The following is a 24,775-nucleotide window of genomic DNA, read 5'->3' as shown; positions in this document are numbered from 1 at the left end:
GAGTCTCAATTAAGAATCTCCAGTGCATTTCCTTCCCTAAAAAAAAAATGTGCTAGTGTCTTTGTGTTCTAGAGAAATGACTATCCAACCACAGAGTATTTGAATATCTTTATTGACTCTGATACTAAACTTCCTCTTCTGTCTATAAAGCCCAGTCAGCATCAAGTCCCAAGAAGTTTCCTATCCCCAGCCACCTGAGTGAACTGGGAGATGTAGAGGAGGACTCTTCAACACAGAAGTCAGGCAAGCTCTCTGATCTGTTCCCCTCCACCGTGCCCAGCGTGGACAGTGCTGTGGACTCGTGGGATGGGTCAGGAATAGATACCAGCTATGGGAATCAAGGTGAGTGTCACCTTCTGCTTTATGAAAGAATGTCTTTATTTAATCCACGGGTGTTTCAGTGCTACAACACTGAGCTCATGGAGTATGTCCACTTGGGCAGCCTTGCATTTCCTTCTTTGTGCTGATAAGTCATGAATATTTATCAAACACTAATAAGTCCAGTAGAACTTCTGATGGCCAAGTATTCAATGCAAATCTTATCCTTAAAGCTTAACATGGATATGAAACAGGCCATAGAATAAAGTAGTTAACTGAAGACAGACCCATTGTCTTTTTTTTTTTACTTTTCTCTTTCTGTCTTTCTGTCTTTCTTTCTTTCTTCCTTTCTTTCTTTTTTTATTGTGATTAATAGAAGGATTACATTATATTCACCAGATAGAAGGTGCATAACTTCACAAACACTGATACCCTTTCCTATGACATGGCCCCCTTTCCCTCCCACCCTCCCCCCACTTATGTTTCCCCCTTCCCTATCCAATTTCAAATAACCAATTAAGCACATATAAAATATATCACATAACAAGGTGAAATATTGTAACAATATGAGATAACCAAGGGATGGCAAAAGAGATGAGAGATAACATAGTACATTAAGGACAATAGTCACTCATTATATGGCTTTTGTTTCCTTATCCTGGAGGTCCTTACATTTAGTGTCATACTGTTTGGCCTAATGTCTCTAGATTTTGTTCTATTGTAAATCTCTGCTACTTCCTTTCTTTCTTTTGCAAGCTTTCCACAAAGATGGATTGGGGAATTTTGAATGTAGGTATAAAAGAGTAGCCAATGATTTGTGACTCCCATTTATTCTTGCGCACTGGCTTTAAATAGAAACATGAAGAGGTTTCCCTGAGTAGTCACTATTAGAGAGTTGTGGTCATAGTACCTGAAAGTACAGTAGATGCCATCTTGACAGATATAGCTTGGAAAGCACAGCCAAGTGTTATGGTTGCTTAGTGAGAGGAGTGTGTATCTGATTTCTTCTTGCCCTAATTTTCCTAGTTCCCCAGCAGTCTACCCTTGATTCAAATATTTTTTGAAAAGGAAAGGTTAACTGTCCCAAGTTGTAATATTGTGTGACAACTTTGGTAAACCCACAACTAACAGCAGACATTTAGTTTTGCCTAAAAACTTATAAACCACTAAAGAACACAGGATGAAAAATATAAGTCAAAATTGTCTTTCATTTTAAGTAGTTGTATAAAGGGATTTCTATTCACCATCTTAGTTCATGAACACAATACCTCTTGGTCAATGTCATCCCTTCCCTATTTCTCCTAATCCCATCCATCCCTTGAAGTCAGAATATTCAACCTACATATGTGAAAATGAAACCAGGTCCAAGCTCAACATCTTTCTAATAATGAGACTGCACATCTATTCAACTGCATCCTTATACTCAGGCCTCAGTTGCCTAGAATGATGTAGAAACAATGATTGGAACACAAATCATAAATCAACCTGCCCAGGGGCCAGGAGTTTGGCCTGCATAGCATGCACGCAGACCCGGGTTCAATTCCATGGTACCACATACATAGAAATGGCTAGAAGTGGTGCTGTGGCTCCAGTGGTAGGGTTCTAGCCTTGAGAAAAAAAAACAAAGACAGTGCTCAAGTGCAGGACTAGCAAAAAAAGAAAGAAACAAAGAAAAAAGAAATCAACCTGCCCAACTTAAATATATCAGAATTTCCTCAGAGAACTTGATGTGATCATACAAATTACTATTTGTCAGATATGAGCAGCACCAGAAGAATACTACCAAGGAAGTATTTGACTCTTAAAAGCTTAAAGCCAGTTAAAGAAAGTGTGAAGTTCAAGCCTCTCTGAACTTGTTTTGTAGCAGAAGTGAAAGCTCATGTATCTGTGGTTAGTTGGTTTGTCTGGGAAGAAGAAAGCAAATAGCCATCAAAAGGAACCAGGAGGAACATCCGTGTTTTCCCTCCGTGTTATCAAACCACTCTGCTTCAAGAAAAGATTTATGTGGCTTTTAAAAAAATGCAACACTTTTGACAGAAAACTTCACAGTCTCACACAAGACTTTTTCCCAAACAGCTAGCCACACTTCTGCAATTATGTGAGAAAATGAGATGTTAACTTTAAAGTATTTCCTCTTTTTCAAAGACTTCTATCCTTAGTGTTCAAAAACTGACATTTCACAGGTATTTTCGGTCAAATATTTGGTACTACAGGAAAATATTTGTTATATAATCGAACTTCTGAAGCCATATATTACTATCCCACCCATGAAATTAATCGAGACATAACTCCCTGCAAATCAGATAAACATAATAATGTACTAGACTTCTCATCCTGACAGCCATCTTACTTCTGAGTTCCAGATCTGAGACCCAGAGAGAGATGGGGGTTAGGAGCAGGCATTAAGACCTTACCATGAATTTTCCTGGCTAAAATAAGACCCAAGAACCTTTCTCATATGAGCAGGATTCTCCCATAGTATCCCTAGATAAGGCAGCTGGGAGTTCTTATAACCCAAAGTCAAGCACCTTCAAAGGCATGAAGTGGATGAGGTGTGTGTCTTTGGTTTTTAATGTGGTGGAAGAACAATTGTGGAAAGGGATGTGGGAGAGGAGTTGGCAGGTCTCGGAACCCTGGCACTGCATCAGCTGTGGCAGTCGAGAGAAGACTAGTATATGGGACTTGAGGATCTGAAAATGGATTCTACTAAAATTATGACTGGAGCTGCTTCTTGCATATGGATTAAACCTACCTTTTAAAAACTTGGATATCATCTGTAAAGTGCAAATAATATTAATGCCAAATCTGGTTATGATGAATAAATAAGATGGAACTGATAAAATACTTAGTGCAGGATCGGTCCGTGGTAAACACCTTCTACATGTTTGCTATTGTTACGGCTACCATTTCTACTTGACTACTCGACTGGCCAAAAATGTCATGTTTCGGTAGACTGATTTTCAGGCCAAGTTCTAACACCTAGTTTATGTTCTTAGGCACCACTTTGCAGGCCACGGGATACAATTTCAACACCTATGACTGGAGGAGTCCAAAGCAAAGAGGCAGCATATCTCCAGTCCCCAAGCCTCGAAGCCAGACTTACCCAGACGTGGGGCTGAGTAATGAAGAGTGGGACCGGTCCATGGCCAGTGGGTAAGGTTTGCATCCAGGCCACCCCATCAAACAGGAATTTGGGAGGAGCCATTTGGGACAGGATTTGAACCTTTCTGTTCCCAGAGCATACTGTTCTCACTGGCTTCTTAAAGCCATTTTGATCATCCAAGGTTGGCCACAAGGCATGTTTCAGAATTGTATATCTCATCAGTGAAAGCCTGGTACTACCATACAACATGGAAGAGGTTTCCCAAAAAGAAAATGGTGGCAGCAGGGGCCTAGAGTATGGCCTAGTAGTAGACTGCTTTCCTAGCATACATGAAGCCCTGGGTTCAATTCTGTGGTACCACATACATAGAAAAAGCAGGAAGTGATGCTGTGACTCAAGTGGTAGAGTGCTAACTTTGTGAAATCTCAAGGACAGTGCCCAGGCCCAGAGTTTAAATCCCAGGACTGGCAAAGAAAGAAAGGAAGGAAGAAAGCAAGCAAGCGAGAGACAGAGACAGAGACAGAGACAGAGACAAAGAGAGACAGAGAGAGAGAGACAGACAGAGAGTGAGAGAGAGAGAAAGAGAGAGAGAGAGAGAAGGAAGGAAGGAGGGAAGGAAGGAAGGAAGGAAGGAAGGAAGGAAGGAAGGAAGGAAGGAAGGAAGGAAGGAAGGAAAGAAAAAAAAGAAGAAAGGAAGGAAGGAAAAAATGGTGGCAGCCCTCAGACTAGCATTAAGTTTAAAGAGCCCTCTCTTTGCCCTGTGGCAACCAACCCCTTCTCTTTTCTTTTTACTTTAGTATCTTGAAATAGTTGTTCAAAAGAGTTGTCATTTAACAAAGCAGTTTATAAATGCAATGTGTCTTGAAAAGACCCCCTTTTATTATTCTCACCCAATCTCCCTCCCTCCCCTCATTTTCCTTAATTTTGTAGGATATATATTGAAATTTTTTGTGTATGGGTGAGGGGCGGGGTCATCCACCTGTGTGCTGTCCCTGAGCTTTTCAGCCCAAGGCTACCACCCTACCCTTGAGCCAAGCTCCACTTCCCATTTTCTTGGGGTTAATTGGAGATAAGAGTCTCAGATCCTTTTGTGCCAGAGCTGGCTTTGAACCGTGATCCTCAGATCTCAGCCTCCTGAGTAGCTAGGAATACCAGAGTGAGCCACAGCCCATATATTGAATTTTTGATGCATTCTTTGCCGCACGTTTTCTCTTCCTTTGTCTAGTGCTCTCCCCTTGTCTGTACCCTATCCCTTTCAAGTACTCATTTCCTGGTGTTTTATTTTGTTGAAGTTTGATTTTGCCTTTCTAAAGGATTACACTGAGTTTTCTCCTAAGTCTGCCATATTTCAGTTAACACATTTGTATATTCTTGCATGCCACCCAACTGTGTATATGAACTAATTCTAACTCCCACATATGAGAGAGAACATGGGATCTTTGTGTTTCTGGTCCTAACGTACTTCTCTTAAATATTTTTTTCCAATTCTTTTTATTTCCTTTTTAAGTATTTCATTATTTTTATTGTCAAGGTGATATACAAGGGGTTGCAGTCACATGTTAGGTAATGAGTATGTGTCACTTCTTAACTCATTTTCTCCCAGTTTTTCCCTCCTGACTCCTCTCCCCTACAAGTTGTAGGCTTCATTTTTCAACATAGTATCTAGTGAGTATCCATGCTGATGAGTTCACCCTTTTTTTTTTTGCCAGTCCTGTGCTTGAGCTCAGGGCCTGAGCACTGTCCTTGGCCTTTCTCAAGGCTAGAGCTCTACCACTTGAGCCTCAGCACCACTTCCAGCTTTTTTCTGTGTGTGGTACCAAGGAATCGAACCTGGGTCTTCATGCATGCTAGGCAAGCACTTTAACCACTAAGCCAAACTCCCGGCCCCCTTTTTTTTTTTTTGCCAGTCCTGGGACCTGAGCACTGTCCTTGGCCTTTTCCAAGGCTAGAGCTCTAGAGCTCTACCACTTCAGCCACAGCACCACTTCTTTACTTTCTTGATTTGTGTCTTCTTTTATATCCTTTAGCTAAGTAGCTATTTTTTATTATACTCGCTTTCCTTTTCTTGGAATTCATTTTGCTTTCTGTTGGTGAACTCCATGAATCCCCAATAATCTTTGATTTGTCTCGTCGTGTTCACACCTGGCCTTATGTGGGCTTTCTGTCTTTTAATTAAACTTACTTATCAGTAGTGTTTTTAAAGAATTTTGAGAACTATCCTCTAGGTCCTTTTTTGTTTGCTCTATTGCCTGGTTATTTTCTGTGGGAGTTGAGCTTCCTTGATTGGCCATTTTTCCTTGCGTTTCTATGGTTTGTTCTATCCGTTTGGAAACAAAAACATTCAAATCTAAAACCACACCATCAAGCCCTACAATTGCATAGACTTTAAATCAGAGGTTTTGAATCATAGACTAGTATTCCCTTATCTAAATACTGTTTCACATTTGTTTAGGGAGGAGTATTGTAGTGCAGACAAAGAGATTATGTATAGTTGTCGCCAGTGAGCAACTCTCTGGTAAGGGTCAAATAAACTAAACCAACCAAAAATAAGAGAGGATGAGACAACTAGACAGAATTTAAATGGACATAAATACAATCAAACAGAAAAACAATAACAGGAATAAAGAAAATAAAGAGAAAAAGAACTGAAATAAAATAAAATTAAAAGAAACAGAAAGATAAGGGAAGGAGTAAAAAGGATAAAAGAATATAGAAAAGAAGGAGAAATGCTAAAAAAATGAAAATGAAAAATTGAACCATCAAAAATTGAGCCAGAATTAAGTGTGTTCACAACTAAGAAACCAGCTTAGCAATCACCATAGACTATCTGTCTAAAAATAAACATCAACAAAAAAAAGAACGAAAAATAACACAGTGGCTCATGCCTGTAATCCTAGCTATCAGGAGGCTGAGACCTGAAGATTGTGGTTCAAAGCCAGCCAGGGCACTAAAGTCCATGAGACTCCAATCTCCAATTAACCACCAGAAAACTAGAAGTGGCACTGTGGCTCAAGTGGTAGAGTGCTACTTCTGAGCTGAAGAGCTCAGAGACAGTGCCCAGGCCCAGAGTCCAAGCCAACCGACAAAAAAGAAAAACAAAAGAACAGCAGAAAAAAATGAGTCCCCCAGTTTCTTTGGGGGACGTGTGTATCCCAATGTCTGATTTGCAGTAGCTTAGTGGAGTCTCCATTCTAGTGGCTGAGATCTGCAGCTGTTCTTGGATAGCACCAGAGGAGTAGAACACATTAATTCCCATGTAGGAAGCTGGAGTGTGTTTGTAGGTTGGTATCAACATAGTGTAAGGGGCTGGGTCATAGTTGGATTCTGAAGCCTTCTTGATATTGGGCTGTGATTTCCACTTTCAGTACATTTGGGAAGTAACTAGATTTTAAAGGCCTCTGTGTAACTTGCTTATAAATCAAAGATAAAAGATGAATTACCTAATTAGTTTGTTTGAGTGGCCAGAAAAATGTTCTTCCTTACAGAATTGGAGTCTCTGCAACTCTGCTCCCAGTCTGTATTAGGATGCACTGGTGGTGGGATATCTCTTTAGTTTGCAAGAAGGCAATGCCTCTTCACTGCAGCCTGCCTTCTACAGAGAGCTTGTAATGGGCATATCTGGAATCTGTAGCATTCCACAATATAGAAGAGTGTTTGACACCTAGGTTCCTACTCTCATTATGGGCTGGAAACAGACTTGCCTTTTAAGACTGGCCTGCTTTGGTTTGTTGTTGGTTTGTTTTTTTCCCCCAGTGAGATTCTAGAGACTTTTGGAATTATAATTCCAAGGTAGTTGACTGGCTGTAGGCCTGGCTGGGATGCCACCTACCTTGTCCTTGCCCACTGTTGTGGGGCAGAGCTGCCTCCCACGGGGCTGATGTTTAAGTTTGCCACGAGAGATGGGTGGTGCAAGGTGTTCGGATTCCTTTGCCCTTTTCAAAAATGGTGCCACTTCTTTGGCCACGTGCATTGGCAGCCTGTTTGCCACTTTCAAAATGGCATTCTTCTCAGGTAAAGGGAGGGTTTCCTGTCCAGAGACTGTTCTTGAGGGGAGGAATGTCTTTGTAGGGTGCTCACAGTTCACTGTGATGCTTCAGACCATTCATGATATGGTGAATTGTCTCTGCATCAGACTGGGGCTGGCTCCACTGTGGGGCACTGTTGCTGCTTTTTCCCACAGGACCCTTTAAATTCCACAGGGTAGGTATGACAGCACTAACGCCACCAGCTGCACACACTGGTTTCTGTCTTCTTACGCAATCAGTTCAAAATATTCTTTCATGGTGTGTATCTCTATATAATTATAGCTTACTTGATGCAGTTGTGCAGATGTGGAGGGCCTGAAGGGACTCTAAAACTATGCTTCTTTGGAAAAGAAGCAGAGTTCTCTTTCTGCCCTCTTCTTCCCAACCCCCCAAGTCCTTTTATTTCTTTGCAAATGATACATTATCCTTTCTAATGGATTACTAAAAGGCTTTTTTTCTATAGTCAACCACAAAAATTTATTCAGAAGTGGAGCTGTGGTACAAGTGGTAGCACACCAACTTTGAGTGAAACAAATATAAAGGATAACACCAAGACCATGGGTTCAAACAGTAGTATGATTACAAACAAAAGAATATCTTAGCAAGTTAGTCCTCAGCAAGGTCATTTTTAAAGATAGCACTCGTGTGTAATAATTTTTGTAACAAATGGGGAACATGCATTTTTCTTGGATATATTGTTTTCACAGTAGAACCAATATTTGAAACATAGCCCATGTTATATTCTGTTCCTGTTGGGATATGCTGAAATTCAGTTAGTAAGACTATAAACTATCCTTTCATTTTTCTTAGCACTTAGAATTTCTATAACATTTTCCTGTGTGTGTGTTGGGACTAGGGAATGAACTCAGAGCCATACACCAGTTCTTAAAACACCTTTTGTTTGCCTTGTTTGTTTGTGCTGGTCCTAGGATTTGAACTCAAGGACTGGGCACTCTCCTTTAAGTTTTTTCTCTCAAGGTTGATGCACTTCCACTTGAGCCACAGCTTTACTTCCAGTTTTTTTGGTGGTTAATTGGAGATAAGAATCTCACCAACTTTTCCTGCCTGCCCTGGCTGATTTTGAATTGTGATCCTCGAATCTCTGTCTCCTGAGTAGCAAGCATTACAGGCATAAGCCATTAGTGCCCAGCCATGTCTTAAAGCATCTTTTAGGAGAGCTAACCGTACTTAGAATAATCTCCCTGTTGGAAGGAAGCCATATCTAAAATGAATCTCTTCCCTCTGTCTCTCTCTGTCTCTGTCTCTGTCTCTGTCTCTGTCTGTCTGTCTGTCTCTCTCTCTCTCTCTCCCTCTCTCTCTCCCTCCCTCCCTCCCTTCCTCCCCCCCCCCCGTGAGAAATGAAAGAAGTAAGGTTTTAAATATAGAAGGGGAAGGGGGAAAAACACCTATCTGTCAAATTCTTTACCCAGCCTGTGCTTCTTGGTGACAGCTTTGCAGGACCTTCTGACAGCGTGGAAGCTGAGCAAGAAGAGAACTTCTGGTCTCAGGCCCTGGAGGATTTGGAAACCTGTGGACAGTCAGGAATCCTAAGAGAACTTGAGGTAGCCTTGGTCCTGCTATTTGACTTGTATTGTTTCAACATTCTTTTTTTTTTTTTTTGGTCCTTTTAAGTTTGCATTGATCACACCAGTTCATTTAAAAGCTTTAACCCCTTTCCACAGGAGAAAGCTGACAGGCGTGTGTCATTGAGAAACATGACTCTCTTGGTAGCTACCCTTTATGTTTATATTTTTGCTTGTGAAGCTGCCTCCCCTACTCCCTTGCCTTCTGGACAGCGATTTGATTTCATCCAATTGCAGTTGAAAGTACTATTTCCCCATTCCCACCCCCTAAGCTTACTGACTTGTGGCGTCTGCCATTGCTCCCTGCTAACCCTGATTGTACTTGTTCCCCACAAATTGCTAAAGATCAAGCTAAGTTTCCTAGCAGTGGTGCATTTCTTCTCTTAGTCGCTTTAGAAAGGTTTCTTTGGCATGTTTTCATTTGTACCTGGTATAGAAATTAATTTGAGCATTAAGAGGAACATAAGAGGAAATTTCATTTTGTGTTGCCCTTAAGTTTGATAGCAGTGCTGCTGTCGCAAAGGTCCAAGACTGTATGATCAACATACATGTAAAGTCTTACATGTAATGTCTTACATGTACTCTGCTATTTACTGACTGCTGAATTTGAGAAGGAGAAAGATGGAGTGTTCTTTAATCTGACTCTCGAATTGCTGACAATAATCTCATTTTAGTCTAGGAAGTCCTAGACAGTTTCCTTTTATGTTCTTTTAAACTTCCCAAGCTGAAAACAATGAAGTGGCAAAAGTCTCGTTTTCTTTTTCTTTTTCTTTTGATGTCATATGAGGTCCCCAAGTCCCATAAGGAATGTGAATGGCATAACTGGGTGAAACATTTGCAATTCTAAAATGATTACTCATCTTTATATTATTTTGCTTCTCAATTGCATGTGTGGATATTTTATGTGATTCTAATGTTTGTGATTCTGCAAAGAGACTTATAAAGAAAAGTATCAGTTTGGATTTATAAACACCTAGCATGAACTTCAACTTCAGAGCACAGTTAAAGGACTTGGACATGGATAATCTTACCAAATTTAAATAAAGATGTTAGCTGCGGATTCCTTTACCCAACTTTTCAGAAGAACAGAAGGCTTAAGAACCAGCTGGTTTATTTAAACTTTTACCACCATTTTGGTGTAGAATGAAGGAAAGTGGCCCAGACTGAATAAGAGCACAGTTCATGATTCTTAAACATACTATTTCCTTGACAATGTTTTTGGTTCACATGCCATTTTCATTTTGATACTTTTCATTGCTTCTTTTCCAAAGAAAAATGATATAAAAAGTATTATAATGCTGGGTGTTTGTATCTGTAATCCTAGCTACTCAGTAGGCTAAGATGATGAGGATTGTGGTTTGAAGCCAGCCAGGTCAGAAAAGGCCATGAGTTCATTTTCTCCAATTAGTCACCAAAAATCCAGAAATGTTGATGTGGCTCAAGTGGTAGAACAAAATATCCAGGACCTGTGTCTGAGCCCCAAGTACTGGCATACACACACACACACACACACACACACAGAGAGAGAGAGAGAGAGAGAGAGAGAGAGAGAGAGAGAGAGAGAGAGAGAGAGAGAGAGAGAGAGAGAGAGAGAGAGAGAGAGAATAATACAAACTGGAGTAATACAAGCCAACCAGGGCAGAAAAATCCACATGGGCCCAATTCACTAGCTAACAATAGGGCTTGGTAGCATGACCTAAGTGGTAGAACAGCAGCCAAATAAGCAAGTAAGGAAAGTCAGCATGAGGCCCTGAGTTCAAATCCTAGAACTAGAAACAAAGTTATGTGATGAGGTTGTATTTACCTGGAAATTGAGTTGTCTCATAAAAACAGAATCTATTAGCATGGAAGTCATGTTGTGACAGCCTTTGGGTACTAACACAAACCCCTCAGCCTAGAAATTATTAATCTATAAATGTATAGAAGCTTATATTTACATAGATTTATAAATCATGAATTTCTTAATTTAGTGAAACTCTAACCATAGAAAGGAACCAGGCTAAATTTATAAGCCAAAGAGAAATTAAGCCCAGCAAGGGAGAATGATCAGCAGGTTCATAAATTACTATCATACTTATACTTTTATCACAAAGAATATTCATTTATTAGTTTAAATGAACTCACTTGATTGGAGTTGCTACTAGGCACAAAATATTGGAGCTACATTTCTGGATATGAAATTTACATTCAATATTAAAAGTGAAGGGACACTGTAACTATAATAAATGTAAAAGATTAAACTAAGATGAAAAATGATTACAACTGAAATGAAAATTAATTACTAATCATTTTCCCTATTACTAGCAATAATTTAGGTTCAACTTTAGCACCAATATCCATCTAGCTTGATCACAAGAAAAAGTTCAAACTGAGAATCTGCACAAGTTTTCACCTCTCTTACCAGATATTTCTTCTATAAAATGTGGAGCTTATAATGGGCAAATCCTCCTATTGCAATTAACAAAGAACATTGTATTTAATAACTATTCAATTAAATGTTCAATAAAATCAAATATTATGTTTTCCATTCCTTGATTAATGAATGCTCATTTAACTTTTCTTTGTTTAGACTAATAGAAGGAAATTTAACTAAATATAAATTATAACTAAGTATAAATTGTACTGGTGCTTTAACTTTTGTATTTGGGGGAAGGATACAACTAGTTCATTTGCCATTCATTTAAAACAAAGAAATCTAGCCATATTTTGAAAAAATAAATTAAACTACTGAAGAGACAAGATTTCTCCCATTAGGACCCTTTGTAAATCCATTTGACCTTCTTCTAAATCACCTAGGACTCACTGGAGCAAAACTGTCTTCTCCTGGTCATAGTGATTAGGCGTTTTACTTCCATTGTGCTCTGGCTGGTCCATGAAAAATGATTGTTAAAATAAGTATAAACAAAGCAGGCTAACTAGGCTAAGTAGGTAAAAATAATAGGAAAGCCAACACTGGGTACTGTCAGACACCAGTAGGTTAAGCGTAGAAATGATGTATGTAAGTTCCATAAAATAAAGGATGTCCCATAACACAAACGCATCATGGAAAGATCTCAGCAAGCTTTAACAGGGCGTCCATCGGAAACAAACCATAACGTGGATGCTGACATTTGCTTAGCGTAGAAGAAACAGAAGAGGTACCTACTTAAAAAGAAGTGTTTGTGGTCAAATTCCTAGTGAAATGAGATGTGATGTAGCAGGGAGTTAGGAGCACTGTTCTAGAGCTGGCTTTCTGGATTCTGTCCCAGGGCCTCTGCAATTTGCTGAGCTTACTCAGTCATCATCTTTTTCCACATTTGAAGTAGGGAGGTATAATAATTCTGATGCTTACCATATAGGGTCATTGAAATATGATGCTGAATGCATAATATATTGTTATGCATGTTGATATTATATGCATTATTAATATTTAGAAATCAACAAGGACTTTTTTTTAAAAAAAATCGTCTTCTTTTTATTGAGCCAACTAACCCAGGCAGAATACACTTGTTTACTTTCTTTGTTTCTTTTTCTACAGAGTTGTTGGATACGTTTACATATGTGCAATTCTTTGCAGTTATTCAAAGACATTGTATAGCTGAACACCAGGTGACAGTTAGAGCTCTGAAATCTTAGATGACAAATGACAGTGCTGCATGTTTTGCAGTGAGCTCTCTGATAGTTTCAGATAGTGCCTTCAGTTCCTTTACTGCTTATGTGACCTTGGACATGTCAGCCTTTATGCCAAGTCTCCTCTCCCACATTCGGAAGAATGAAAACATCTATATCATAGTTCTTGTGAAGCTTAGGTGAATGAATATGTTCAAAGGGCTCAACAAATAACACTCTGTTACCTTCATCATCAGTATTCATGTTTCTTTCCTTCACATACATATGGAACTTCTTTTCTATTACTAGGGTTTTGGACATATCTACCAACACTACTTTACCTGTACAGAACCATCAGACCCAGGAGAACAGAGCTAGTTCCAGCCATATTTTTAGGATTTTAGCAGGAGGCAAGACCATCCCCAATATGTTGAAGATTTTGAGGGGTTTTTTTTGTTCCAGTTTTGAGACTCATTCAGCCCCCGAGTCTTATCTTGACATTGTTTTTGTATTATGCAGAAAGATATTTGAAGCTGAACAAACTTCTCAACTCACTAACAAAATGTAAGCTGAGTTGCACTGCTTTTGGGCACAAAAGCCTTTTCTTTTCTTTTCTCTTCCTTTTGTTTCACTCCTTCCCTCCCTCCTCTTCCTCCCTCTCTTCCTTCCTTCCTTCCTTCCTATGTACTGAAGTTTAAATTCAGGGTCTCTTGCTTGTTAGACAGATACTCTACTTCTGAGCCAGTTACTTCCTGCCCACGCATGTGCCTAGCCGATAATCCTGCCATTTCTCTCTTCCTGCTACAGCATAGCTGTGGTGGCAGGCACACACCACCATGCACAGTTGCTTTCCACTAGAGTCTTAGAGACTTTCTGCTCGGGCTGGCCTGAGACCATGATCTCTGCCACCCATGTAGTTAGGGTAATAGATCCATGCCACTGAGCCCAGCTATTAGATGAAAAGGGATCTCGCGTACTTTTTTGTTCAGACTGGCTTCAAACCATGACTTACCCATTGTCAGCCTTCCAAGTAGCAAGGATTCTAAGCAGGAACCACGGGTATCTGGTTCACATAGGCCATGCCTAAGAAACACTCATGTATGCCAAGAGATGTGAAGGTCTATCTGATCTACAAGCTTCTGTGACAGACCATTTCGGGGGAAAGATAATACAGTATAGGAAACTTGAAGAGACCTCTTGGCTTGCAATAATCCCATTCTAGCCCATCGTTAGCTCCAGCTGGAAGTAAAAAGAACACCATTCCTTCTTTCCTTTTTTCTTTTCAGTCATGGGTCCTTAACTTGGGGTCTGGGCACTGTCCCTGATCTCTTTTGGCTCAAGGCTAGTGCTCTACCAATTTGAGCCACAGAACCACTTCCAGTTTTCTGATGGTTAACTGGAAATAACATTCTCAAGACTTTCCTGCCCAGCCTGGATTTGAACCATGATCCTCAAATCTCAGCCTCCTGAGTAGTTAGTTTTACAGATGTGAGCCACTAGTACCCGGCTCATTCATTTCTTTTAAGCTACATTGAACCCCTTTTGAGTAAGGTGAGGTGGCTTCTTGAATCCCACCTCTTTGAACCCATTTGGAAGAAAGCTAATGTTTAAAATGCTGTCTGTAGTAAGCAAATATTGGAGCTTTTCAACTCATTTTAAAACTGCTAGAGGTGGTATTTGATTAAATAAACTCAAGGGCTTAAGTACTTACATTGGATTTCAGATGTGCATCATAATTGTCACTTACAAAGCATTTTCCAGACTTTCATGGTTCAATTAGTATGTCCATTCTCCAGCCTTTGGTTATGCCCTGAAGAGACTGTACTTTGACTTTGACTGGGCAGAAGGAGGATTGTGCTTAATGTGGAACATCCAAAACCTTTCTTTATGCATGGCTTAATTGTTTCTGAAAATTGTCAATGCCACAGGCAACCATCATGTCCGGGAGCACTATGAGTTTGAATCATGAGGCTCCAGCACCTCGCAGTCAGCTGGGGAGACAGGCAAGCTTCCAGGAAAGGAGCAGCTCTCGACCACACTACAGCCAAACGGCTCGGAGCAACACCCTGCCCTCAGATGTGGGCAGGAAATCTGTGACGCTGAGGAAAATGAAACAAGAAATAAAGGAGATCATGTCCCCAACTCCCGTGGAGCTGCACAAGGTCAGTCAACTCTTTGTCATCTCTCTTTGGGCAAATGCAGTACCACTGCCTGGCATGGATGCTCTGATGCAGCTGTAGTAATGGCATTCTCATGTGATGTCAACAAAAGAGGAACAAGCCAGAGTCTTTGTTCCCAACACAACATTCCTGGGTAGAAAAGGGTAGAAAAGAATGGCTTTCAAGCAATGTATTTATCAAAAGGTATTTACAATACACAAGTAGAAAAACAGAACAATGAAGTCTGATTAAGTCATTTGGGGAAGGGGGTCAGGGAGAGTGACAAAGGGGCTGAGATTGATCGGAAAGTGGAAAGGTAGTAATGAAATCCCCCTGTAACTAATGTAAGCTAAAACTGAGAAGACTTAATATGTGGCCACTTTCTTTTTTCTTCTAAAGACTTAAGTATCCTAGTACCCTGTAAAATCTAGCTATTTTTGTTTGTAGCTGTCAAATATATGTTGAAAGTTTGGAAGATGGCTTCTACTACACATTTATCCATTCACTTAATAACTAGGCATTCACTCAAAGAATGTATTGCAAATCCCCCAGTCACACATAGTCTGCTTGTGTAGACAGTCTGGGAAACGGGAAAAATAATGAGATCAGTACGATGATAGCAGCAAGCCTCAAAGCCCTGGAGTCCAGAAGGTAGACGCAACACCATGAGGAAATAAATGAAACTTTCCAGACACGGATATTGAGTCATCAGAGGAAGATGGAAGCATGTACAAAGGGATGTCAAAGGCTAATGCTTAGAATACAAATATCCCCATGTGGCCATTGTCTGGAATTGGAGCTGTGTGCAATCAGGAGGGATTACAGAAGAGATATTTCTGACAGGTTAGGCTCCTGGTTTAGCTCTAGGCCATATGTAGACAGTTTATCCCATTACCCTGAAAGGATGCCTCATCAGCTCAGTAAGTCCTATATTCCTATACACTGGTAGACCCGCACCCTTAGGACGGAGGAACTCCGTTGAAAAGCCATAGCTTCCAGGTAGAAAAGAGGGCTGGCTCTCCCGATTTCCTCACAGACCATGATCATTGTCTTTCTCCAGTTTCTTTCCAGGCAGAGAAGCCAACACCCTCTTCAGCCTTAAAGAGGCTGTATTAATTGCCTACTAAATGCTATCTATATTCTGCATGCAAAAAAATAGCCCTTCTCAGCAGGTACTTATTATAGGATGAGAAAAATAATAAACATAAAATGGTCATTTCTTTTTCTCCTTCTGGAGTGAAGCAGGCTCCTCAAAGAATAAGTATTGATGGGCCTGAAACACAAAAGACCTGTCTCCCAGTCCTTCCCACATTGAAAGCACGCAGCAATAACAATGACAGCAAATTGGATGGAGAAGTTGTTCAAGCTGAAGTTTAAGAAATGTGGCTCTGCTAAAATATAGATCTTATTATATGTCTGCTACTGATTGGCATAATGACTGGCAGTAGATGGACAAATTAGAACATTTGTGTGACAGTGTGGACTTGAAAGTCACAAGATCTCTCTCGCGCGCGGGCTCTCGCTCGCGCTCTCTCTCTCTCTCTCTCTCTCTCTCTCTCTCTCTCTCTCTCTCTCTCTCTCTCTCTCTCTCTCTCCCTCCCTCCCTCCCTCCCTCCCTCCCTCCCTCCCTCTCCTCTCTTACACACGTGTGCACACACACACACACACACACACACACACACATTGATCATCCTGATCTAATAAGTTATGTAACTGTTTCCCTTTTATTTCATTTATTTTTCCTAAATTTTGTCAGTAAGTTTTTTCCCATGCAGTTTCACTTTTCTTCTGACTGTGCCCCCAAAAGAGTAGTGTTTTCAAAAGTGTTTTCCTGGCATAATAAAGCCCTTAAAATTACCTTGTTAAGTGAGACTGTAGCCTACGTCCTGATACTGGGGAACTCACAGAGGAGCTTATGCTCACATTCCAGGTGTGTTCTGAAAGGAATTCAATTGCTCAGTTCAAATATTCAGGTTTGGAACATGCTATCAAAAATGCACATTGAGGGGCCAGGAGTTTGGCCTAGTGGTTAAAGTGCTTGCCTAGCATGCATGAAGACCCAGGTTCGATTCCTTGGTACCATATACATAGAAAAAAAGCTGGAAGTGGTGCTGAGGCTCAAGTGGTAGAGCTCTAGCCTTGAGAAAGTCCAAGGACAGTGCTCAGGCCCTGAGCTCAAGCCCAGGACTGGCAAAAAAAAAAATGCACATTGAGGGGCTGGGAGTTTAGCCTAGTGGTAGAGTGCTTGCCTAGCATGCATGAAGACCTGGGTTCGATTCCTCTGTACCACATACATAACAAAAAGCCAGAAATGGTGCTGTGGCTCAAGTGGTAGAGCTCTAGCCTTGAGAAAGTCCAAAGACAGTGCCCAGGCCTTGAGTTCAAGGCCCAGGACTGGCAAAAAATGCACATTGAACATGAGAAGGGGTAGCAGAGTATGAAAAGTAATGTACCTACTACCTGTTGAATGTAACTGTAACCCCTGTGTACATTACCGCAACAATACATTTTTTTTAAAGATGGAAAAAATGCACATTACGTGGCATTCTCCAGTGCTGACCTGAGAGTCATGGCTGTTAATTGTGCTCATTTCTTGTATGTGGGTGTCTTTTGAACATGGAAAGAATTACTTGGCATTGTGAAAAATCATACTGACTTGTTAATGGAATTGATTTCTGTTGTTAATGAATACGATTAAACCCGTGTGAACATTAAGAAAAGACACTCTTGGTAGTGACATGAAGAGTGAAGGATGGGGAATTAGAAAACTCCTACCTACTTCTAAGTTGATGACCTCCCATGCTGAAGCCCTGAAAATCAGAACAAGGGCTGGTTTTTACTACCCAAACCCCAAATTGGAAGCCATTCTTGACCAAATCAATCTATTGGATTCCCACAGGGCTACAAAGACCAGTGGGGATAGGCTGGGTGAGATAAATAGCAAACCAAACTGCACGTGTGGTTATTTTCCTGTTGCTATCTTTCTTTCTTCCTTTCTTCCTTCCTTCCTTCCTTCCTTCCTTCCTTCCTTCCTTCCTTCCTTCCTTTCTTTCTTTCTTTCCCAGTCCTAGGATTGAGCCCAGGGCCTGACCACTGTCCTTGGACTTTCTCAAGGCTAGAGCTCTACCACTTGAGCCTCAGCACCACTTCCAGCTTTTTCCTATATATGTGGTACCGAGGAATTGAACCCGGGTCTTCGTGCATGCTAGGCAAGCACTTTAACCACTAGGCCAAACTCCCGGCCCTCCTTGTTGCTATCTTTCTGTGGTCACTCATTTGACATTTTGGCTTATGTTCAGGCCACCATCTGCAAAATCTATTTCATTTCTTCATCAAGACAACATTTCAGCAAAACAAATAGACAAAGATCCATCCCATTGATGAAAAGGAAAAGAAAAGAAAAAAAGATCAAATAATACTATTTTCTGGGATGGTCACAACATTACCTACACCCAGGGAAAATGAAGAGTTGGCTCACCTGTCACTTTCTTAGATTTCATTTGTTCTTTATGTTCTACCCATGCTTTCCTTTCATTCCTTTTCTTCCTTCAGACTTTTAAAAAATACCACTCTCTACGTGTTTTTCATTCATTTCTGATCATTGATTGATTATCCACTCTTGTCAAAGCCCCCTCTTGTCTGGGCAGGCTTTCCTTCAAATTGCCCACATTCCTTTCTGGAGTGCGAAAAACTAGCCGGCATTCCTGACTTTAGGAATAATGACACGCTGCCTCCCTTCCTGTCCTGGTTACATGGAGGTAGGAAGAAGTTAACGCTGAAGTGATTTAGCACTTAATGTTGGGGATAAAGGGAAGAGAGTGGATAGAGATCCAGGAAAAGTGAAACCGAGTCCCCTTAGGATGCTGACTTTCCAGCACTCTCATCTCAGGTTGCACAGGCCAGGATATACTGTACTCATAAAGCCACACACATACCCACACTTACACATGAATGAATACAAAACTTGCTGCCTGAAATACACTGGCTTTCTGTGGGCTTTGTTTCTTTCCAAATTGCTGATTATATGAAGCTGATTTCAGATAGGACTCAGATAATAGTCTGACCACCTCCTTAAGAGGATAGCTTGGGTTAGGGATCCTTGATTAATTTCACCATGAAATGTTTGTTAAATGGTGGGTCCTGAGCTGGCACTGGTGCCTCACAACTATGATCCTAGATACTCAGGAGGCTAAGAGCTGAGGATTGATTTTCAAAGTTCACCTGGACTCATACTTCAAATTAACCAGCAAAAGGCCAGAAGTGGAGACGTGGCACAAGGGAGAGCTAGCCATCAACAAAAATGTCCAGCAGAGCACAAGGCCGTGAGTTCAAGCCCCAGTATTGCCAGTATTGGCACACACACACACACACACACACACACACACACACACACATGCGCACACCCTGTGTAGTAAGATCCTAAATTCCATCCTGACTTCTTTATTTTCTGGGAATATGAGCCGTGGATCTACATTTTACCCACCCTCTTCCAGTAGACTCATTGCTGACTAGAGATTGTGAAGCACTCTATACGTTTTGGTAACTGCAGGTGGTGATCGCTGTGTTTCATAGCAGCAGGGTGGCAGGCTGAAGAGGAAAGGAGACTGCATCTGGGCCCTGGAGCTTCCACAGGTTATCTTTCAAATGAATTCTGTTTTGTATTTCAGCTTATCACACATTCTTTCTCTTTGCAGATAAAGAGCTTGTGATCTTAGCGACACTTCATTGATAACCCATCTTTTCCTGCTGAAGCTTAAATACCCCTTGGTGTTCACTTAATCTGTTTCTGAGATGAATTCTAGCTTCACTTCCTTGCACCCTTTAATACAAAAAAAAAAATTGTGCAGTGAAAAGTTTCCCATATGAAAAGCATTTGAACTTAAAAATATATATATTGCTAAGTATGGGTAGCTCAGGTCTGTGATCCTAACTACTTAGGAGACTGAGATCTTAAGGATCTTAGGTTGAAGCTAGCCTGGGCAGAAAAGTCCATCCCATTCTTATCTCCAAATAGCCAGGAAAAAGCCAAAAGTGGAGCTGTAGCTCAAGTGGTAGTCATGAGAGAAAAAGTCAAGCAAGAGCGTTCCGGCCTCAGAGCTGGCACACACACACACACACACACACACACACACACACACACACACACACACACGTTGACATTCCCTTATCCTCATCAGTCACAGTTTTCAATAAAATTATACTTTGCAATTTTAGGCAGTTATTTTTGTTTATCTTTTTTTCATTAAGGCTTTTTAATTTTGTAATTTCCCAGGGCCTGCCTTTATTTATGGCTGCCGGTGGCACAAAGCTGGAACATCTGAGTCACTTATGAGGAAGCTGATACTCACATCTGTTTTTGCCAACATCAGCTCTTCCAGCAGCCAAGGTCACTTTGTACTTACAGCATTTGTGTTTACAATTTGCTGCTCTTAGTGTGTTAAAGCTGTTTTGTTCTTTACCTTGTCACACTGGCTTGCTCCTGTGATCCTAACTATGCAGGAGGCTGAGATCTGGGGATCGTGGTTCAAAGTCAGCCCGCGTAAGAAAGTCCCTGAGACTCTTAGCTCCAATTAAACACCAAAAAATGCTGGAGGTGGGTCTGTGACTCAACTGGTGGAGTGTTAGCCTGGAGCACAAAAGCTCAAGGACAGAATCCAGGCCCTGAGTTCAAGCCTCAGGAACAGCATAGATACATACACACATATAGACAGACAGACAGACAGACATGGTTTGCTCTGTGGAAAGAATCTAATGGTTAATGCCATATTCTTTCAGAGTAAGGAACAAGCCTGGCACTACGAGGAAATATGAACTAAAAAGACATAACTTCACTCAGAATCATATAAGCCCCCATGACAACACTGTAAGCATGGGAATGTTTTTCTTTCGTCTATCACTTTTTGCTGGATGGAGCATTTATTTCTTCAGGCAAGGAGTGACGAGTAGAATAAAGATTTTGTTGTGAGGCACACCTAGGTTTGGCTCATAAGTCTGCCACTCATTAGCTACGCCATTTCTTTATGCCAGGTAAAGCAGGAATTATCCTGTAATCAAGACAGGGTGACTTCACAAAATAGCACTTTTCCCACCGAAGCACCATCATTTGGGGTCCTGACGAGACCTGGCTATCAGAGGCTCCGAAAATGAAATCTCCTCCACAGCCCACACTTGAACAAACTCCACACCACACAACTGCCCCAAGTCCAGATGGATGGAAATAGAAGCCAGGAGACTCCTACACCAAGAAATGGGCGTGATAACCTGTGGGCCAGACCACCACAGCCTCTACCTCAGGGACAGAAGTCAGTAACGGAACATGGAATTAGGGAATACGGGTTAGAGTTGGGTCATAATAATAATGGCTTTCAGTCTAGGCAATTCTCAAAACCCATTGTTTCCATTAGAACCCCTTATTGGTGATTCTTCTCAAAAGTACTTTTGAAAAGTTTTTTTTTTTAACTTCAAAAGGTTATATGAAGGAGTTACAATCCAACATGTCCATTCAAGTGCCCAGTGCTTCTCAAGAGGAGTCACCCCTTCTGTCATTGTCTCCCCTCCCATCTTTTCCCTCCTCCTGAGGCTCACTTCACGTTTTACATTGCCTATTCTTCCTGTATTTGTGTTGTTCCTGTTCACATTTATCCATCCCCCTCCCATTAGTCTCCACCCTCATTCAATCTCCATTCAGCTTCCTGATACTCATTTTGTTCATTTCTTGATTGAAAGTTTTACTCCATGGAGATTCATTCCTGCATATATTATACTTTAGACAACTAAATTGCATACAGAAGCATATGGCCCAAGCATCATTTTTATACAAATGATTAGCTCATGTTAAAAAAAATTTATTTAACTCAGTAACAAGAAATAGCAGCAGTGTGTGTGTGTGTGTGTGTGTGTGTGAGTTTGTGTGTGTGTGTGTGTGTGTGTATGTGTCACAGAAAAAAAATTGGAGTAAGATTTCTGCATGAGAATTAAAGTGCTCAGAGTCTATCTTTGAAGTTACCTTTTCTAAGAGGCAGAGTAGAAATCATTTGCATCTCTGCTAGACAGAACTCACTTTGCATCTTATTACTTTTCTATGAGTTGTCCTCTACCTTGGCAGTGTGAGCTCTGAGCAGCAGATGCTAAGTCACACGGACTTGCTATCCTTAATCTCAGATGACCCTGAGGGAAGTGTGTTAGGCCAGCACTTCAGGGTGTCTTGTTTGTGGTTTTGATCATTCGTCTTAGCTCGGTCTGTGGTGTATCCTCTTAGAAACATGAATAACTTTCCCTCAGTCATCCTCTTGCCTGGGAATCTCTTCTTGCAATGCTTGTGCACCTCTATTATCAAATAGACTGATGATGCCTGTGTGTGTGCCTATGTACACAGCCACTGGGGCTTGAACTTCGGGTCTGAATACCTGGCACTTAGCTTGTTTTGCTTTGACTCAAACTAGTGCTTTACCACCTGAGCCATGACTCCAGTTCTAGCATTTTTTTTCTCCCTGGTCCTGGGGCTCAAAATCAGAGCCAAGGCAATGTCCCTGAGCTTTCTTTGCTTAGAATGAGTGCTCTTCCACTTGAACAACAGTCTTATTTCCAGCTTTTTGGCCATTTGTTGAAGATGAGTCTCACAGAATTTTCTGCTCGGGCTGGTTTCAAATCACAGTGCTCAGATTTCAGCCTCTTAACATTACAGGCATGAACTACTTGGTCGTGCCTAGTCAACTCTCAGTTTTTGATTAATTAATTGGATATGAGTCTCCTGGACTTTTCTGCCTCTGCTGGCTTTGATGCACAATCCTCAGATCTCAGCTTCCTGAGTAGATAACTAGGATTCTAACAAGTGTGAGCCACTAGTCTCCACTCAAATATGCTGTTTGTAAAATTTTCTGTCATCTCTGGGATGCTCACTTGCAAGTACTAAGCTTGCTGAAAGGTCATTCTGTTTCCCTAATGTCCAGGCTCAGGAATTTATGGAGCCCTTTGCAGCCATTTTTTCCTCAGTGTTCGGCCATGTTGCTAAGTGGCAAGAGTTGCAGTCCTCTGACAAGTAACAGTATAGTCCAGGGATTGGCTTTTTCTTTCCTTAAGAAGGGATATAGAGCTTTCTTCGTTGGAGACTCTCAGTAATGTTAAATATCTACGAACCCAGAGTGAGGAAATTCAGTCATGGCCAGAGGATACTCAGAGTGGTGGGAGTGTCTGGTCAGTTGCATCTCTTCATCATTCCTAAATGAGCCTAAGTGAACCTAAGCCTCAGTTCCCACAGGCCCAGAGGCTGAGTGGAAAATGCCTCCCAAGGTTGCAAGTGGCCCCTCAATCGAGCAAGGACAAAAGGCCAAGGGAGATAGGGGGCTGTAATTGGCAGAGGGAATCAGCTAGAAGAAGGTCAGAATAGAGTGACCTGGGGCTGGAAAACAGATGTGTACAGGGGGCTGTGCTGGGAATCAGCAACAGGCACAGGAACTTGGCCACAAAGCTACTAACTTGGGAATGGTCACTACCCCTGGTTTGGAGAATTTAAAGACTGGATAGCTCTTTCTTCATCATTCTGTGTGACACAGTAGCCGTGCAAAGGTGCTCTGAAGTAAATCAAGCAAGCATCGTATACATCTGCCATCTGCCCTCAATTCTTGTGCTCCTTGGGTTAGGCCTCCAACCCAGCACTCCAAAGACCAAGACAGTCTTCGCTGGCTCACACATAAAGCTAACCTCCTGGTTCTTGATCTCATTGACCAGTCCTCAGTTTTCCATCCCCGAATGCCAAACCCATGCTGAACAGCCGGAGAGAGTATCTGAAGCAGCTAACCCTGTCTCTTCTCTGCCAAGGAGAATCCCTAGACAGAGACAGCAGCTGCCTTTCTGACCTAATTTCTCTCATAGCCCATGATTTTTAATGGCATGAACAAGACGGCTTCCTCTTGGGCTGGAAAATGGCCATTCGGAAGACAGCATGATATTGGACTTTGTTTCTTTTACCCTACAGGTAGGGTAGGACCATTCTCAAAACTAACATATGAACTGTCAAGTTTAAAGGAACAAGACTACCCCCTGGTGTCTGCCAGGAGTAAATCCAAGGGCCTGGTAATTTGCAAAACTAGTTCCTTCTCTGGGAAGCAGGTGTTGATTTGGTCCCTAAGGCTATTGAACACAAGGTTAAAGCATAAGGAGGCTGTCAGGGTCTGAGGTCTGCTTCTGGATTAGCTGTCACTGTGACTGGCTCAAGATGCTAGCTGCAATTGTCCTTCAAAATGGAGAGAGTTGGCTGTGCTGCTAGAGTTTTGAGCTAGGTCAGACCTTGTGTTTCTGATCTCTGCCTCCAGGACATTATTCAGAAAGTCAGGAAGATTTCCTTAGAAATGTAAAACAGGGCTGAAAACTCCAATAAGTTTCTTGGCTTCCAAAAGTCATAGCTTTTGCTAGGAGTGTGAACTAGAAGCAATTGAAGTATGAGCTGAAGCACAATTAATATTGAACTGGGCTATAGAACTGTATCCTAGCCCACAGTGTGGGCTTTAGCAATTATGTTCATGGCTCAGGTTACCCAGAGGAATCCTTGGATTAGCATAAAACAAGACCCTAACCCCATCCCCAGCCTTGTTTCATGTAAATCAACCATCAGGATAGTGGTCTTAAGAAGTGGAAAGCAAAATACAATTTTTTAAAAAAAAGTAGAAAACAGGAGTTTATGTGATATTCATAGAAAACCACAAGAGGGCTGCAATGAGAAGAAACTCAGCAAACATGATAAATTATTCATCTTTAGTCTGTTGAGCAGTTGGAAATGCATAAAGGCTTCCTGACCAGCTAGATTATATGTCAAAAAAATAACAGAAACATGGTTGAGTGTGAGAAACACAGCAAATGAGGTCAGCTGTTGTGGTAATGAACCTTGGAGTTTCTGCATGCTGTTGGAACAAGTCACTTCAACTTTTTTCCAAACTTGGTATCCTTATTAGTAGAAAAACGATTTTCTCACACAGAGGTGTGGGGAGATCAGAGACAATCATC

At 41.2% G+C, this 24,775-nt stretch overlaps 1 protein-coding gene across 8 annotated transcripts in view; it reads left to right on the top strand.

Annotated features, from left to right (window-relative positions):
• Positions 1-24,775, top strand: part of Grip1 (glutamate receptor interacting protein 1) — a 615,745-nt gene that overhangs the window by 580,231 nt on the left and 10,739 nt on the right. For 4 of the 8 annotated variants that reach the window (XM_090328040.1, XM_090328060.1, XM_090328059.1 and 1 more), the window contains 4 exons: positions 151-342; positions 3,315-3,471; positions 8,897-9,008; positions 14,546-14,779. In XM_090328040.1, coding sequence (XP_090184166.1) covers positions 151-342; positions 3,315-3,471; positions 8,897-9,008; positions 14,546-14,779 — 695 coding nt within the window. Of the gene's footprint in view, positions 1-150; positions 343-3,314; positions 3,472-8,896; positions 9,009-9,128; positions 9,174-11,333; positions 11,480-14,545; positions 14,780-24,775 lie in introns of those variants that run through there. The other 4 variants (XM_090328055.1, XM_090328038.1, XM_090328063.1 and 1 more) reach the window with 3 other exon arrangements.

Source organism: Megascapheus bottae, chromosome 2, assembly GCF_031878675.1.
Source record: "Megascapheus bottae isolate mThoBot1 chromosome 2, mThoBot2.hap1, whole genome shotgun sequence".
Classification (NCBI taxonomy): Eukaryota; Metazoa; Chordata; class Mammalia; order Rodentia; family Geomyidae; genus Megascapheus; species Megascapheus bottae.
This window is presented reverse-complemented; position numbering and strand designations above follow the sequence as displayed.